General features: G+C 43.1%; 1 protein-coding gene across 1 annotated transcript in view; it reads left to right on the top strand.

The window, feature by feature from the left end:
• Nucleotides 1-276: 276 nt before the first annotated feature.
• C8b (complement C8 beta chain) overlaps nucleotides 277-14,095 on the top strand; it is a 35,240-nt gene continuing 21,421 nt past the window's right edge. The window contains exons 1-3 of the mRNA XM_027945052.2: nucleotides 277-374; nucleotides 6,236-6,392; nucleotides 11,833-11,974. Coding sequence (XP_027800853.2) covers nucleotides 277-374; nucleotides 6,236-6,392; nucleotides 11,833-11,974 — 397 coding nt within the window. The remainder of the gene's footprint in view (nucleotides 375-6,235; nucleotides 6,393-11,832; nucleotides 11,975-14,095) is intronic.

Genomic DNA, 14,095 nt, shown 5'->3' with positions numbered 1-14,095 from the left:
ATTCTTACTAGCTCACTAATAGCTGTCTCCTCTGCAGCTTACCCAAACCTGGTCACACAGGAATAAAAGCCAAATTGCTGGTCAGTGGAGTTTTGCATCCTTTGCCTGGTGTGAGTGTCACAGGAGAGTTTCTATCTGTGCAAAGTCTGGAGTTTCCAGGCACTGGTAGCCCTGTTTACTCTGCTGAGCTGTTTGCTCTGTGGGGACAAAAGTTGACAGTGCCATTCACTGTGTGGCTTTCCGTGCATCTGGGAGCCTTTCTGGATCTCCTGTCACATGGAGAAAAGGAAGACAGAGGCCTGGGCCTGGGGGGCACTGGCAGAGATGTCTCTTCTCTGTGTTGCCCTGGGTGCTCTCGGTTTGCCTGGCTCCAGGTAAGTGATGATTATGAATGCCAGAACCCAGAGCAGGGGACACACAGCCTCATAATGCTGAGCGACTCTTTTTTGCCGCATGTCTCTGGGCTGAGGAGCATCCCTTGAAGCAATTTGCATGCTTCTCATAAAATAGTATCAATGATTCCCTTCAAATTATTGTGGAACCAAGTAACTGGCTTCAACAAAGGTTCCTGTTGAGAAAGTGACATGTTTAAATGTATTTTGTCATGCTAAGAAGAATAGGGTACTTGTTTTATATTCTGAACAAAGCTTTGGTCTGACTCTTTAGGCAAAAAAGGTTTGCTGTATGTATAAAAGGGAGTGAATTCATCTGAATGATTTTAACATATGAGAGTGACCCACTGGACCTGTTTACAGACCCAGTCTTTGGGTTCTCAGGTCCCCACCCCCCACCTCTCTTGCTCTCTCTTACACATTCCAGACATTTCCAGCTGTTAAATGCTAACTGATTTATTTCATTAGTAGAATTCAGGAGCTCAAACTTGGGCTCCCGTGAAAGAGGACCCATGGTTTGGCAATTTGAGGACCCTCCTAGTTCAGGAGAAGCCCCTGTTATGAGATACTGAAGCACTCAGGACCCCAGGCCTCCTCGTGAGCACTCCTACAGACAGAGATCTGTTAATGCCATTCCTTTTACTTATTCCAAAGCTGCGACCTGAGCATGCGCCCTCATTTAGTGAGAGGAGTGCCAAGTTCCCCTGTTGGACACTCCCTCTGGATGAGCTCTGCTGCCTGCTCAGCCCTGTTAGGCACCACACCTGAGACCAGGACTGTGAGCCTTCACCACCCATTGCACACTCAAATAGACTGTTGGAATGATCAAGGCTCACAGCTTGGCTAGCATGAACAGAGAAGCCTGCAGGACCCAAGGGATTGTATCTGGAGCAGGGCTCCTTGAGAAACCACCATAACCTTACCTACAGCATCGGGCCCTGTGCACAGCCCCTTCTAGGGCTCCAAGGATATGAAGAAGAACACGATACAACAAACTTGTGTCCCCTTGAAGAATACGAATATGTGAGCACTCACTCCCTGTCCTGCTGCACGAGGTGGTAGAGGACCACACAGGAAACAAGAGAGGGAGTGACCAGCTCTACTGGGCATGGGGTCTGGGAAAGGGGAAGGGTATGCCAGGCAGAGGAACAGTATAAGCAGAGGCATGGAGGTGTGAGAGAGCCTCGCTTGTTCCAAGCATCCAAGTGTATTTCAGTAGCTATGAGCATAGAGCAAGCTGGGAGCAACAGGGGAGGAATGACGTAGGAATAAGCAGGGGTCTGACAGCAGGCAGAGTTGGGGGACACTGAGTGCCAGCTAAGAAGCTTGAACCTATGGTGTAGGCAGTGGGAAACTTAGTGAAGGGCAAAGCCATCAGAGTTATAATTAGGGAGGTTCCCTCTAAGGTAGGGAATGGAGGTCTGAGGGGACAGTGCATGCTGGGAGACTTACTGAACCTCACAGCGGTGTCACCAGGGGTGTTATTTCTTATTCGCTCTGTGTGGAAGAACAGACTGACCTCAGAGGAGGAGGGGTTCACCCCTATGCAATGACCCCTTACCTGGACCCAGGTTTAAGGTTCTCACCTTTACCTGTGGCTCCAACCCTGCAGTCCTGGAACCAGTGTGTATTTGAATTTCAGACACCAAAGCAGAAAAAAAAAAAAAAAGGTATTTAGTTCTGGAGCAGAAAATGCTCCTTCATTTTAGCTAAGAAATCTCCTTCATTTTAACTAAGAAAAATTTTCATTTTTATTTACCTTTGTAACCAGGTCACGTGGTCATAAGACCCATTGATTATTGCTGATGGCCACTGTGCCAGGCAATTTCACACATGACCTCTCATCCCCACAGCTGCTCCAGGGAGGTGCTATTGTCCACAATTTTACAGAGAAGAAAACTGAGGCCTAGAGAGAGGCATTAGCTGTTCCAGGGTTACTTCCTAACGACATAGTAGAAAATGGATTCAAATCCAGTTTCAGGGGCATCAGTTTCCAGAGCCCCCATCTGCTCTCTGCATTTTTCTACTGCTTACTCGTGTACTTTCCCTCTCCACCTGCCTGGTGTAGCAGACTTGCTGGACTCTCATGTCAGCTCTCTATTTCTGGGCCATACATTTGTTGCCTTGAGATGTTGCTTTAAATTTTGTGTCTATAACAGCAAAGGAGAGAGAGAAAAGAAATTGAAAACCTGCCACCCAGAAGCTGCCCACTTCTAGCAGAGAGGAAGGATGTTGTTTGCAAAGGGGATCCAGCAGCCTAACAAATTGTGTGTGACAAGAAAGTTGTTGTGTCAGGGCATTTCTACAGAAAGCCAAAAGATATTGATGCACCCCCTCCATATAAGCTGATGACTTGAAATTTACTGCTGACCTAATCCCGCTCTACTTGATGGATCCATCTTTATTTTGATCAGAGATACCTGTTAGAAAGAGAGAGGGAGACCTGGGCCCAGTGAGATATGTCATAATGCTGGCAATGGCATTCCATGCACCCTGAGAAAAGGAAGACCCTTGCCAGCTCTTACGTAAGGAGCACATGTTCAAGATATTTTTCAAGGGTGTTTATCATAGCATTTCTTGCATTTGCAAAAGCACTGAGAAAATATAAATGATCCTCAAAAAGAAAAAAGAATAAACTAAAAGCCATAGATGTCCCAAGACAGAATGCCCAAATAAAAGAAATGAAATAGGTCTTATGGAGCACCGTAGAGAGGCCTCACAAAGGCATCATGGATGGGCAGAAGCAAGTTGCAGAATCCCATGCACAATATGAGGTGAGCAAACCAAAGCAATATTAATATAGAGTGGATATTTGTGGAAATATTTAAGACACTGAAAGGATCCACACCAAATTTTCATAATGGCCCTCTCCAAAGAGGAGAGAAAAAGAGCCAGGGCTAGCATAAAACACACGTATCCAATTTATAGGGATTTACATGTTAAAACAAAAGACTTAAAGCCAGTGTGCCAAAAAGTTAGCAGCTGTAAATCTGAATGTGAGTACCTGGGTGGTTTTCATTCTATTGTTTGTACTTCTATATGCGTGTTTAAATTTTCAGAGTTATGTATATACAGAGGATTTTGAATGACCTAAGTCAAACCAGTTGGTTAAAATGTCCTTCCGGCTTGTTTCCATAGACATTCATAAGGGTGAAAGGCAAGTGTAATCTTACTAAGGTCCCAACTGGACCCCTCCTTTATGGGGTTTCATGCTATTCCCAGGAATTAAAGACACAATTGAATGCTGTCTTTTCTTTCGGATTTGCATTTTGTAGCACTAACAAACCACATGCATCTTATCTAATGTAATTTACAAACATACTATTTATGCTGCTGATTACTTCATTATATTGCCACTCCATAATGAAAATTGGGTGCAAACATGAGAGATCTGGTGCTTATAACAACTCCTTACCCAGTTCCTTCTGTAAGTGATCAGCTTGCCCATTAACAGGCTTTCAAATCTCAGGGAGGAAAATAATTGTGACTTTTAATAGCTAGTGTGTACATTCCTTACTCACTCAGTCTTGACTATGGCTCAGAGTTGGTTTGATAGTTGCAAAAAACCACAATGTAACTGTTTTGTAGTTGAAATAGGAAGAGGGTACCCTGCAGAGCTGTCAAATACATACTTAAGAGAAGCCAAATCACAGACAATATTGTTTTGTCAAACGTGGGCAAATTAGTAGATAGGAGCCCATTCTGAGACCCCCCACTGGCTGTGCAGCATCCAGCCTCCAGTAACCATTTTAAAGTATCCACCTGTGGTTTCCAGTAGTCTTTGACCTTTTGTTAAAGATCCAACTTTACTAGGCAATTGATTTTTGCTGGTCTCTGGGGCAGTCATGGAGATGGATTTCACTGTACTTAATATTACCCTCTTTTTAGGGCTTTTGCCAAGTGAGAATGTATTGTTAATGACCTTGTCTGGAGTGACACCTGTGTATGAGATAGTGGAAGTGTGATCCTCTCCCTAATGACTCAATCTTGGACATGGGAATGAGAGGTTGGAGGGGATGGCTGGAGGGGATGGCTGGAGTGGACGCTGGGCCCCTTTCCTTCCAGACAGCATGGGGCAATTGGCATAGCTCATGTGCTGGAGCCCAACAGACCACTGCTCACAATCCAACAACACTGTATACCAGCCTGCCACCGTCCCTCAGGGCCATTTCCCACATATGCCCAGGTGCTGGTGTTCTGTAGCTGCCTTCTAGCATTGCTGTGAGGATCGAGTGAGAAAGCCTGTGTGAAACACCTGGCCCGGCATGTGACACACATGTCTTGACTGCCCAGCACATCTTTGTTGTTTTGGTTTGTTCCTGTCGTCTTCTTTTCAGGTTTGAAAAGGAACACAAATTAGAAAGAATCTTATGATGTAATACTGTCTTTCACTTGGGAAGAAAAAATCCTAAGGCACCCATTATTACAGATGGGGCCATTGGAGGCTCAGGCAGAGTAATAGCAGGCGTGTTCATTCACCCTTGTCCCGGTTTGTCCCAGGAACTCAACAAAAGCTTTAGGCCTTATCTTGCGATGTCCTTTAGGTCTTCTGTCGTTTGACGGCTCTGCAGACATACTGTCTGTCATCTGCCCCTTCATCCCCTGACTCACCTCCACAGGCTCCCGAGGACCTTGACTGTGACAGCCAGTCCCCCCTGGCCTGCCTTGTACAGTGACCCTCAAGGCTTGTCCTTGTTGGATTGTCTCTGAAGAGAAATCTCATCCTGTTTCACAGCTCCTCATGATCAGATGTGTCCTCGGGCACAGATCTCCCCTCCTGAGTTCCCACCCCACAGAGGAACCGTGTGCTGAATGTGTCTGTGGTAATGTGCCTTGAGAATCTGGAATTCCATACACCTCTGCCATCTTCCCCTGAACTTCTCCTTTTCTCCTGCTTTACCCCTCTGCCTACACACTCACCCTGGAAACCAGCATCAGCCTAAGCTCTTTCCTGTCTCGACTCCTCTGCCCCGTCCAATGATCCAGTACTTTCTACCCATTCCACCTGATACCTGTCCAGCCCACCCTCTCTCCCCGGCTGCTGCTGCAGCTCAGGTTCACACCACCCACTGGCATCCTCACCCGCCTCCCGGCTACAACCCAGCTCTCTCTACCCCCACCCAGCCTGCACAGGTCCTCAAGCATGGCTCTGGCCATAGGGACTGCATGCTCTGAAACCTTGCCTATAGGGTAAAGCTCCACAGAGCTAAGACATGTGACATGTGTCTTACTCTAGGACAAACTGAGTTCCAGAAGGCAGAGTCTGTGTCCTATTTCTCTGTATCCCTCATAGCACAATACCCTGAATATTATTTGTTCTCTGCAAATATTTCTTAGGCATGAATTGGCACCTCAAAGACCTTCTAGTGCAAACCTCTCATTTTCAGGAGAATAAAACAGAGGCTTAGAGATGGAGAGTGAATTGCTGAGGATCACATCTAGCTATCTTCTGGGTACTTTAGAGTTTGTAAAGTGCTCTCCCATACACTATCATTTTTATTCCAAGAAATAACATTATGAGATAGACATGATTAACCCCATCATATAGATGAGAAAAGTAAAGGTTATACCAGTTGAAAATCCAGCCTGAGATCACCCAAGTGCTTAATGGACTGTCTTTTGATTCAAGTTCAGTACTCTTTTGTCCACAGCTAGCCATAATGTCAGGAATTTACTGCATGTTCAATAAATATTTATTGGATGAATTAGCCTATACTGGATAATCAACTAATAGCCTTGCACATGTGAACAAATATATATTTACTGGGTGGATGGACAAATGGCTGGAGGTGTATGAATTCCCTTCTATACTTAATGCTGTTCTTTTATAATGACTTTTTTAGAGGTGAAAGGTTGTGTCCCTTTGAGTCAAGTACAGTCAACAGGAGCCTTGCTAAGAGCAGACAGACGCGGAGTGTGGATGTCCCCCTGATGCCTATTGATTGTGAACTGTCCAGCTGGTCCTCTTGGACTGCCTGTGACCCCTGTCAGAAGAAAAGGGTAAGAGCCCAAGCCATGGGGAGAGTTAAGCTTCCTGGAGCCCTCGTCCTCCACAAAACTGGCCGAGGAACCGCACTCGGTGCCTGGTACATAATAGGCCCTCAGGAACGTTGGCTGATTGAGTCCACAGGACTTTTCCCTTTGAAAAGTGAAAGCAATCAGAACCTTTCTTTGGTCCTTTGATATTTTCCAAGCACATCTATCCTTGCAGATTCCTAGTTAGACTTCCTGTCTCCAACCTGCTCTCTCCATCCATCTTCCATGGTACAGCCAGGAAAAGCTAAGTCTGAAAACCATTCCAAGTCTACACCGTAGCCCTGAGGATCAGGACCCAACTAGTGTTAACCTAACCTGTCCTGTATCTCCTGCAGTATCCCCCCCTGGAACATGGGCATTCCTGCTACCACCCCACTCTCTGTGCTTCTTTCATGCTGCTTTCCCAGCCAAGAGTGGCACCCCTCATGTCCTTCACTGGCAAGCACCTGCTCATCATTTGAAATTCTACTCAGGGCCGCCTCTTCAGAGAAGGCTTCCATGACTGCTCCTCAGTCTCACCTCCAGTTAGACAGAGCAACCTTTCCAAGCATCAGTAAGTCCCGTTACCCTGTGTCCTGGCACTTTTCACACTATGTTATTCATTATTTACTTTCACTAAGCAGTAAACTTGTAAAGACATATTCTATTCTGTGCCCCAAGTGGGCATTCCAGTGTCTGCAAATAGCTGCTTCCTAAATATTTGTTGGAGCTCATTCTGTTTTGTGACATCTTTGCAAGGGAGCAGGGTTGGTTGTCATCCTTGTGGTTAGACTGACAGTTAGACAGAGGTTCATCAGTAAGTGACTTGTTGGGGTTCCCTAGTAGTCAACACAAACCTTGAATTCAGGTCACTGGATCCTTGTCTATGGTTCTCCCTTGAAACCACATTCCCTGCGGTGTTTGTCCTTCAGTCTCCCTTGTCCTAGGAGGATGGACACAGGATCCCAGCTCTGAGATTGTTTCAGAGTGGAGAGAATGTCACTGTGTCCCTGGCTCGTTGGGAAACCAAGCCTGACATGGATAGCACTCTAAAGAGGCTGTGGAAGTAGGCCTGAGAAAATTACGCAGTTAATTGGATCAATGGGGAGAGCCAGGCAGGATCATTCTGTTCCCAGAGTAGGTTTTCTTGCTGAAGTTATCAACATTGATCCAATTATCTGGATAATTGCTTCATCGGCTGCATAAACTAGGAAGACTCCGCATGAGCCAGCCAGCCAGAGCTCCACACTCCAAATTTGCTGCAGACTCCCCCGGCCAGACCTCATTCCTAGCTGCAGGGTCACCAGCTGCGGGGCTTGACAAAACCTCTCAGCCTGGTCTCGAGGTGTACTCCTTCCATCATTTCCACCCTCCTCTGACCCACTTGGCTTTCTGTGAGCATGGTTTTATTTTATGCTTATTTTCGAATTGACATTTAATATTTGTACTTTTATGGAGTATCATAACTTGATGCATGTATGATAATCAAATCAGGGTAATTAGCATTTCCGTCTCCTCAGACATAATCATTTCTATGTGTTGATGTGTTGGGAATATTCAAACACTTCTCCCACAGATTTTTTTGAACTGTAGAAGTAATTGTTGTAGATGAAAATCACCTATTGTGCAACAGAACCATAGAACTCCTTCTTCCCTCTGTGTTTTGTACCACAATCCATCCTCTCTTATTCCCCTCTCCTCTACACTCTCCAGTCTTTATTCTACCCTCTATTTTTAGCTTCCACACATGAGTGAGAACATGTATCTATCCTTCTGTGCCTGGCTTATTTCACCTAACCTAATGTCCTCCAGTTCCTTCTATGTTGCTGCAAATGGCAGGACTCCATCCTTTTGGTGGCTTAATAATATTCCATTGTGATTTCACCACATTTTTGAAAATCCATTCATCTGTTGACAGACCTATTGGTTGATTCCTTATCTTGGCTATAGCAATGCAATAAATGTGGGTGTGCAAGTATCTCTTTGATATAATGATTTCCTTTTCTTTAGCTATATATGAAGTATTGGGATTGCTGGATCAGATGGTAATTTTTGAGGAACATTCATGTTATTTTCCATAATGGCCATACTAATTTACATCCCCACCAACAGTGTCTAAGAGTTCCTCTTTTTCTGAACCCTTGCCATCTGCATATCACCATTTGAAAAATACCTATACAGATTATTTGCACATTTTGAAGTCTTTGGGTCTTTTTTGTTGTTATTTTAGTTCCTTACATATTCTGGATATTAACCCCTTGTCAGATGAACAAGTTGCAAGTATTTTCTTCTGTTCTGTACTTTGTCTCTTTTAACACTCTTGATTTTTTTTCCATTGCTGTGAAGAAGCTTCTGAGTTTGATTATAATCCCATTTGTCTAGTTTTGGTTTGGTTATCTGTGCTTTTGAAGTCTTATTTTTAAAGAATTCTTTATCTATACCAGTGCCTTCAAGTGTTTCCCCTGTGTGTTTTCTAGTAATGTCATCATGTAAGGTCCTACTTTTAGGTCTTTGATCCTTTGTGAGTGGATTGTTGTATATGGTGAGAGAGGGGAGTCTCTCATGTATATCCAGTTGCCCTGGCACCATTTTGCTAAAAAGATCTTTCTCTGGTGCTCACGTTTGGTGCCTTCAGTTGACTATGAGTATGTGGACTCATCTCCAGATTCTCTGCTCTGTTGGTGTATGTGTCTGTTTATGCCACGCCCATGCTGTCCTGTTACTATAGCTTTGTGGTGTGTTTTGAAGTCAGGTATTGCGAGGCTTCTAGCTTTTATTCTTTTCACTCAGGGTTACTTTGGTGATCTGGGGTCTTTCGTGATGCTACATACATTTTGTAATGTTTTTCTAGTTCTTTAAAGAACATCATGGGCATTTTGATTGGGATTGCACTGAATCTGTAGGTCACTTTGGATAGCATGGACATTTTATCAGTATTAATTCTTCCAATCCAGGAACATGGGATGTTTTGTGTCCTCTCGTGATTTTCAATTTTGTGTCTTTTTATAATATTTATTATAGATATATTTTACTTCCTTGTTTAAATTTATTACTAGGTATTTTATATTTTGTGGATAGTGGAAATGATTGCTTTTAAATTTATTTTTCAGCCTCTTTGTTATTAGAGGATACAAACGCTGCTGTTTTTTGTATGTTGACCTGTATCCTATAACTTTACTGAGTTTATCAGTTCCGACAGTGTTTTGGTAGAGACTTCAGGTTTTTCTAGATATAACATCATATCATCTGCAAACAGATCATTTGACTTCCTCCTTTCCAACTTTTATTTTTTTCTTTTGTCTCATTGCTCTGGCTATGACTTCTAGTACTATGTTGAATAGGAATGGTGAAATTGGACATCTTGTATTGTTCTAGTCTTAGAAGAAATGCTTCTAGCTTTCTCCCACTTAGCATACTGTTAGCTGTGGGATTGTCACAAATGGCCGTTCTTGTGTTCAGGCATATTCCTTTTCTGGATCTGACTTGTTGAGAATTTTTTTTTTCTCTCATAGACTTCTTTGCAAGACTTATCTCTGTCCTGACAGGCTCTGCCTTCTAGGAAGGACAACCCTCTGGAAATCCAATGGAGCATGGGTGAATGATTGTCCATATTTATTTTTTTGGATTTCCATAGCCACAAGTACAGATGCCATATAAGGAACAATTAAGCCTTATTAATGTCATTGTGCAGAGAGGAGAGAGGTGCTATGTTATGGTTTGGATATGAGGTCTTCCCCCAAAACTCACAGGTGAAACAATGCAAGAAAGTTTGCAGATGAAATGATGGGGTTATGAGAACCTTAACCCCATCTGTGAATTGTTCCCCTGATAGGGATTAACTGAATGGCAACTGTAGCCAGGTAGGGTGTGGCTGAAGGAAGTGGATCATTGGGAGACATAACTTTAGGGTTTATATTTTGTAAGTGCTGAGTTTAGTCTCTCTCTCTGCTTCATGGTGTGATTTCTTGAGCTGCTTCCCTCCACCACACTCTTCTGCCATGATGTTCAGCCTCACCTTAAACTTCAAAGAATGGAGTTGGCCATCTATGGACTGAGACCTTTTTCTCCTCTAACTGTTCTTGTCAAGTCTTTTAGTCACAGCAGTTAAAGAAAAGAAAAAAAAAAAAAGCTCGCTAAAACAAGCTGCTCTCCTGGTTTACCCCTCTTTTGTACACAATCTTGATTCCAACCAACATTTGGAAACCAGCCAAATCTGATAACTCTCTTCCTCTTTTAAGTCCATATTACGAGGCTGGTAAGATGATTTACCTGCCCCTGCCTTGTGTCCCTCCAGTTCTCCCACTCTCCCTCTTGCTCTCTTTTCTCCAGTCACAATGGATGTTTGGCTCTGCTTTGTCTCTTGTTCGTTTGTTTTGTCTCTTGGCTTTGGTCCAGCTATTCCCTCATCCGGGTTGTTCTCCATCCTCACATCCACTCTCCGTGTCTGCCTGATACTCCTCCTGGAATTTTCAGGCAAGAATCACGTTTCAGCCTGGATGTCACTTATTCTAGAAGCCCTCCACCATCCTGTGAGTTTGCACTGGGGATTCCACATGAGCATAGAAAGCCCTCAGTATTCCCCCGTCATATTCCCATTACACGTCATATTACGTCATATTCCCATTAGTGTTGTCACTGCTAGGGGCCGATCACCACCATCATCATGGTGCCAAAGGCAGGTCAGAGGACATCGTTATGATTAAAAACCAACCAACCAGCAAGCAAGGAAAATGACATCTACCTTTTTAACAAATAGGTCAATCAATATTTTTTTGAATAAATGAATAAGAAGGTAGACATATAGCAAAATTGACTGCTAAAAATCATTAATAGTAAAAGAAAAAATCATTAATAATAAAAGACAAACATAATGAGATCAAAACTATACATGAAGTTTAAACTCCATAACTGTACATTTAGGTAATTTATTATTCCCAGCTTACAGATGAGTAAATTGAGATCCACACAGATTAAGTTACTTGGCTGATACCACAACTAGAAAGTTCCAGCCAGTTGGGACTGCAAAGCCCGTAACTTTTCAGTTATAACATATTGATGCCTTAAGGAATAAATGAGTATACGTTAACCCACTTAAGTAATTAAACTGAGTTTATGTTTTGTTATTGAACTAGATTCGTGAATCCACTTACTAACTTTTGTTTCTAAAGCCTATGCCTTTTCTAATTCAGCAAATCTTGAGAGATCACTGCAGAAACAGATTCAAGGCAAGGCACCCACCCTTAGAGAGTTCGCAGTCCAGTTGGAGGAAGACTCAGGTGAAGACATCCTTAGGGATATACAGTGGGGGATGTGCAAGGGCAGGGAGAGCAGTGAGGAGATGAGCCCACCTCCTGGCTGGGGACCCCTCTGCATACAGCCTCCCTCATCTTCTGAGGTCCCTGAGTCCTGCTCTTTTTTGCTACAGTACAGGCATGCCTACCTCCTCCAGCCCGCTCAGTTCCATGGGGAGCCGTGCGACTTCTCTGACAAGGAAGTTGAAGACTGTGTTACCAGCAGACCATGCAGAAGTCAAGTGCGATGCGAGGGCTTTGTGTGTGCACAGACTGGTACAAAAGGGCATGGGGGCAGGTGGGGAAATCTGGAGAAGGAGACGAAGGCTCATGATGATGGAGGGACAGGCTATGAGTAGTGCTCATGACCAGCGTCATGGGACAGGACAGGAGGACTCTTTGTCCTCCAATATCCAGTCTCCTTTTACATGGATTATTTCTTTTTTTTTTTTTTAAAGAGAGAGGGAGAGAGACAGAGAATTTTTAAATATTTATCTTTTAGTTTTTCGGCGGACACAACATCTTTGTTGGTATGTGGTGCTGAGGATTCAGCCCGGGCCGCACGCATGCCAGGCGAGCGCGCTACCGCTTGAGCCACATCCCCAGCCCTACGTGGATTATTTCTTGAAAAAAAAATTCCTATAATGTAGATGTCATTATTATCCCAATTTTACAACCTATAAAATTGAGACTCAAAGAGGTGACTTGCCCAAGATCATACAGCAGGTAAGAAGAGCTAGAGCTGCAGTTAGAAATTGGGGACTTCTATTTATATTCACTGAACTCAAAAGTATGAGTGCTAGAATGAGAGATCCTGGATGGGTCTTATTTTGACTTTGTGATCTAAGAGAGGTCACTTAACATTTTTGCACTTGGGTTCCATCAATAGAAAATCAAGGGAGATGCTAATACCTTACCAGTCTTTTATAAGCATCCAGGGACATATTGGACATAAAATTTATAGACTGTCAGCTCTGCTAGCTCTCCCAGAGCCTTGAGGTTGGGCACAATGTGGCCAAACCTGAAACAATTAAGTTGAGTGATCAGCATTACTTTTCTCTGAAAAGCATCTTTGGAAAGATTGGCCCAGTCACTTATATTTCTGCATCACCAAGTCCAAAATAATCTCCAACATGATATGATCAGTAAAAAAAAAAATTCTTGATTATTATAAAGAAGGAAAGAAAATAAGCAGGACAGATGGACAAAAAGAAGGAAGCTACAAATGAGTATTAATCCACTGCAGAATTAAGTAAACACTTGTCATTCCAACTTAACTAATTTAATTCATTCAAATAAATATAGGTCTCTGGCAAAAATAAGAGCTGTTTGACCTAAATTATCTAGATGGGAGTTGCAACTCTCTATATTCACTGTACCCAAGTGGATTGTGCTTCAAGATCTTTCAAAAAAGAGATAGGGATTCTTAGAGCAATTTCGAGGGCTTATTGCAAATGCAAAATTCCATCTAATAAATCTGGTAGACTTTTTTACAGTGTATCTATGGACTCATTATGGCCAGTGTTCCATGATTCTGGCCAGAGTCATAATGGTTATTCGTGCAGGCTTTAGTTTAAATGATTGTAAGAAAGATTTGAAGACCAGATTGTTATTTTTCTACCTTTAACATCCCAAGAACATTGTTTAAAAATGACCTCATACATCTAAGGAAACAAGGCCACCTATCTATCTTATGTGCTTTATCTCACAACGATATACAAATAAGAAAGGAAGTTAGGTCAGTGGGGAAAAAAATTTAAAAGAAGCAAAAGTGAGGTAATTTTTCACAGTCCAAATGGCATATGGTGCTGAAGGTATTATAGATAGATAGGAGGAAGGAATTCATGATTGGATGGGTAAGGGTTCTAATCCTGCGGTAAATATTCAGTAGCAGTGTGGACTTTGCCCACAAAAAAACACTAGCAGTAGTAATACTACCACTTTCTCCGTACCCACCTGAGCCAACACTGTTTCATTTACTATTTCATTTATAAAGAAGGAAAGAAAGACTGAACAACCTTATGGGATAGGTAGGATGACTTCTCCATTTCACAGGAGAGGAAACTGAGGCAGGGGAAGTTAAGGAGAGCAGGTGGATGTTTGCAAGACCTCTTCCCAGTCTCATGGGAAGGAGGCCAGTCTGCTCAGTGGGCTTCCCATCTGGACACTTGGCCTCTGCTTCTCAGGCTCTTTCCCTGTTTCCACTTTCCCCTTATAGAGTGGTTCCAAGCAAATTCCCTCAGTGCTTTTCAAAGACAACTCTGACCTCTTTGGGGAAGGTGGTGGCAAGAAAGGAATAACTCATTCGTTATATTATTTTATTATATTATGTTATATTATATTATAATTCATTGCCAATCTGCCCTGATACATGAGAACTCATCAAAACAGACATGA

The sequence above is a fragment of the Marmota flaviventris genome, chromosome 10 (assembly GCF_047511675.1).
Source record: "Marmota flaviventris isolate mMarFla1 chromosome 10, mMarFla1.hap1, whole genome shotgun sequence".
NCBI lineage: Eukaryota > Metazoa > Chordata > Mammalia > Rodentia > Sciuridae > Marmota > Marmota flaviventris.
This window is presented reverse-complemented; position numbering and strand designations above follow the sequence as displayed.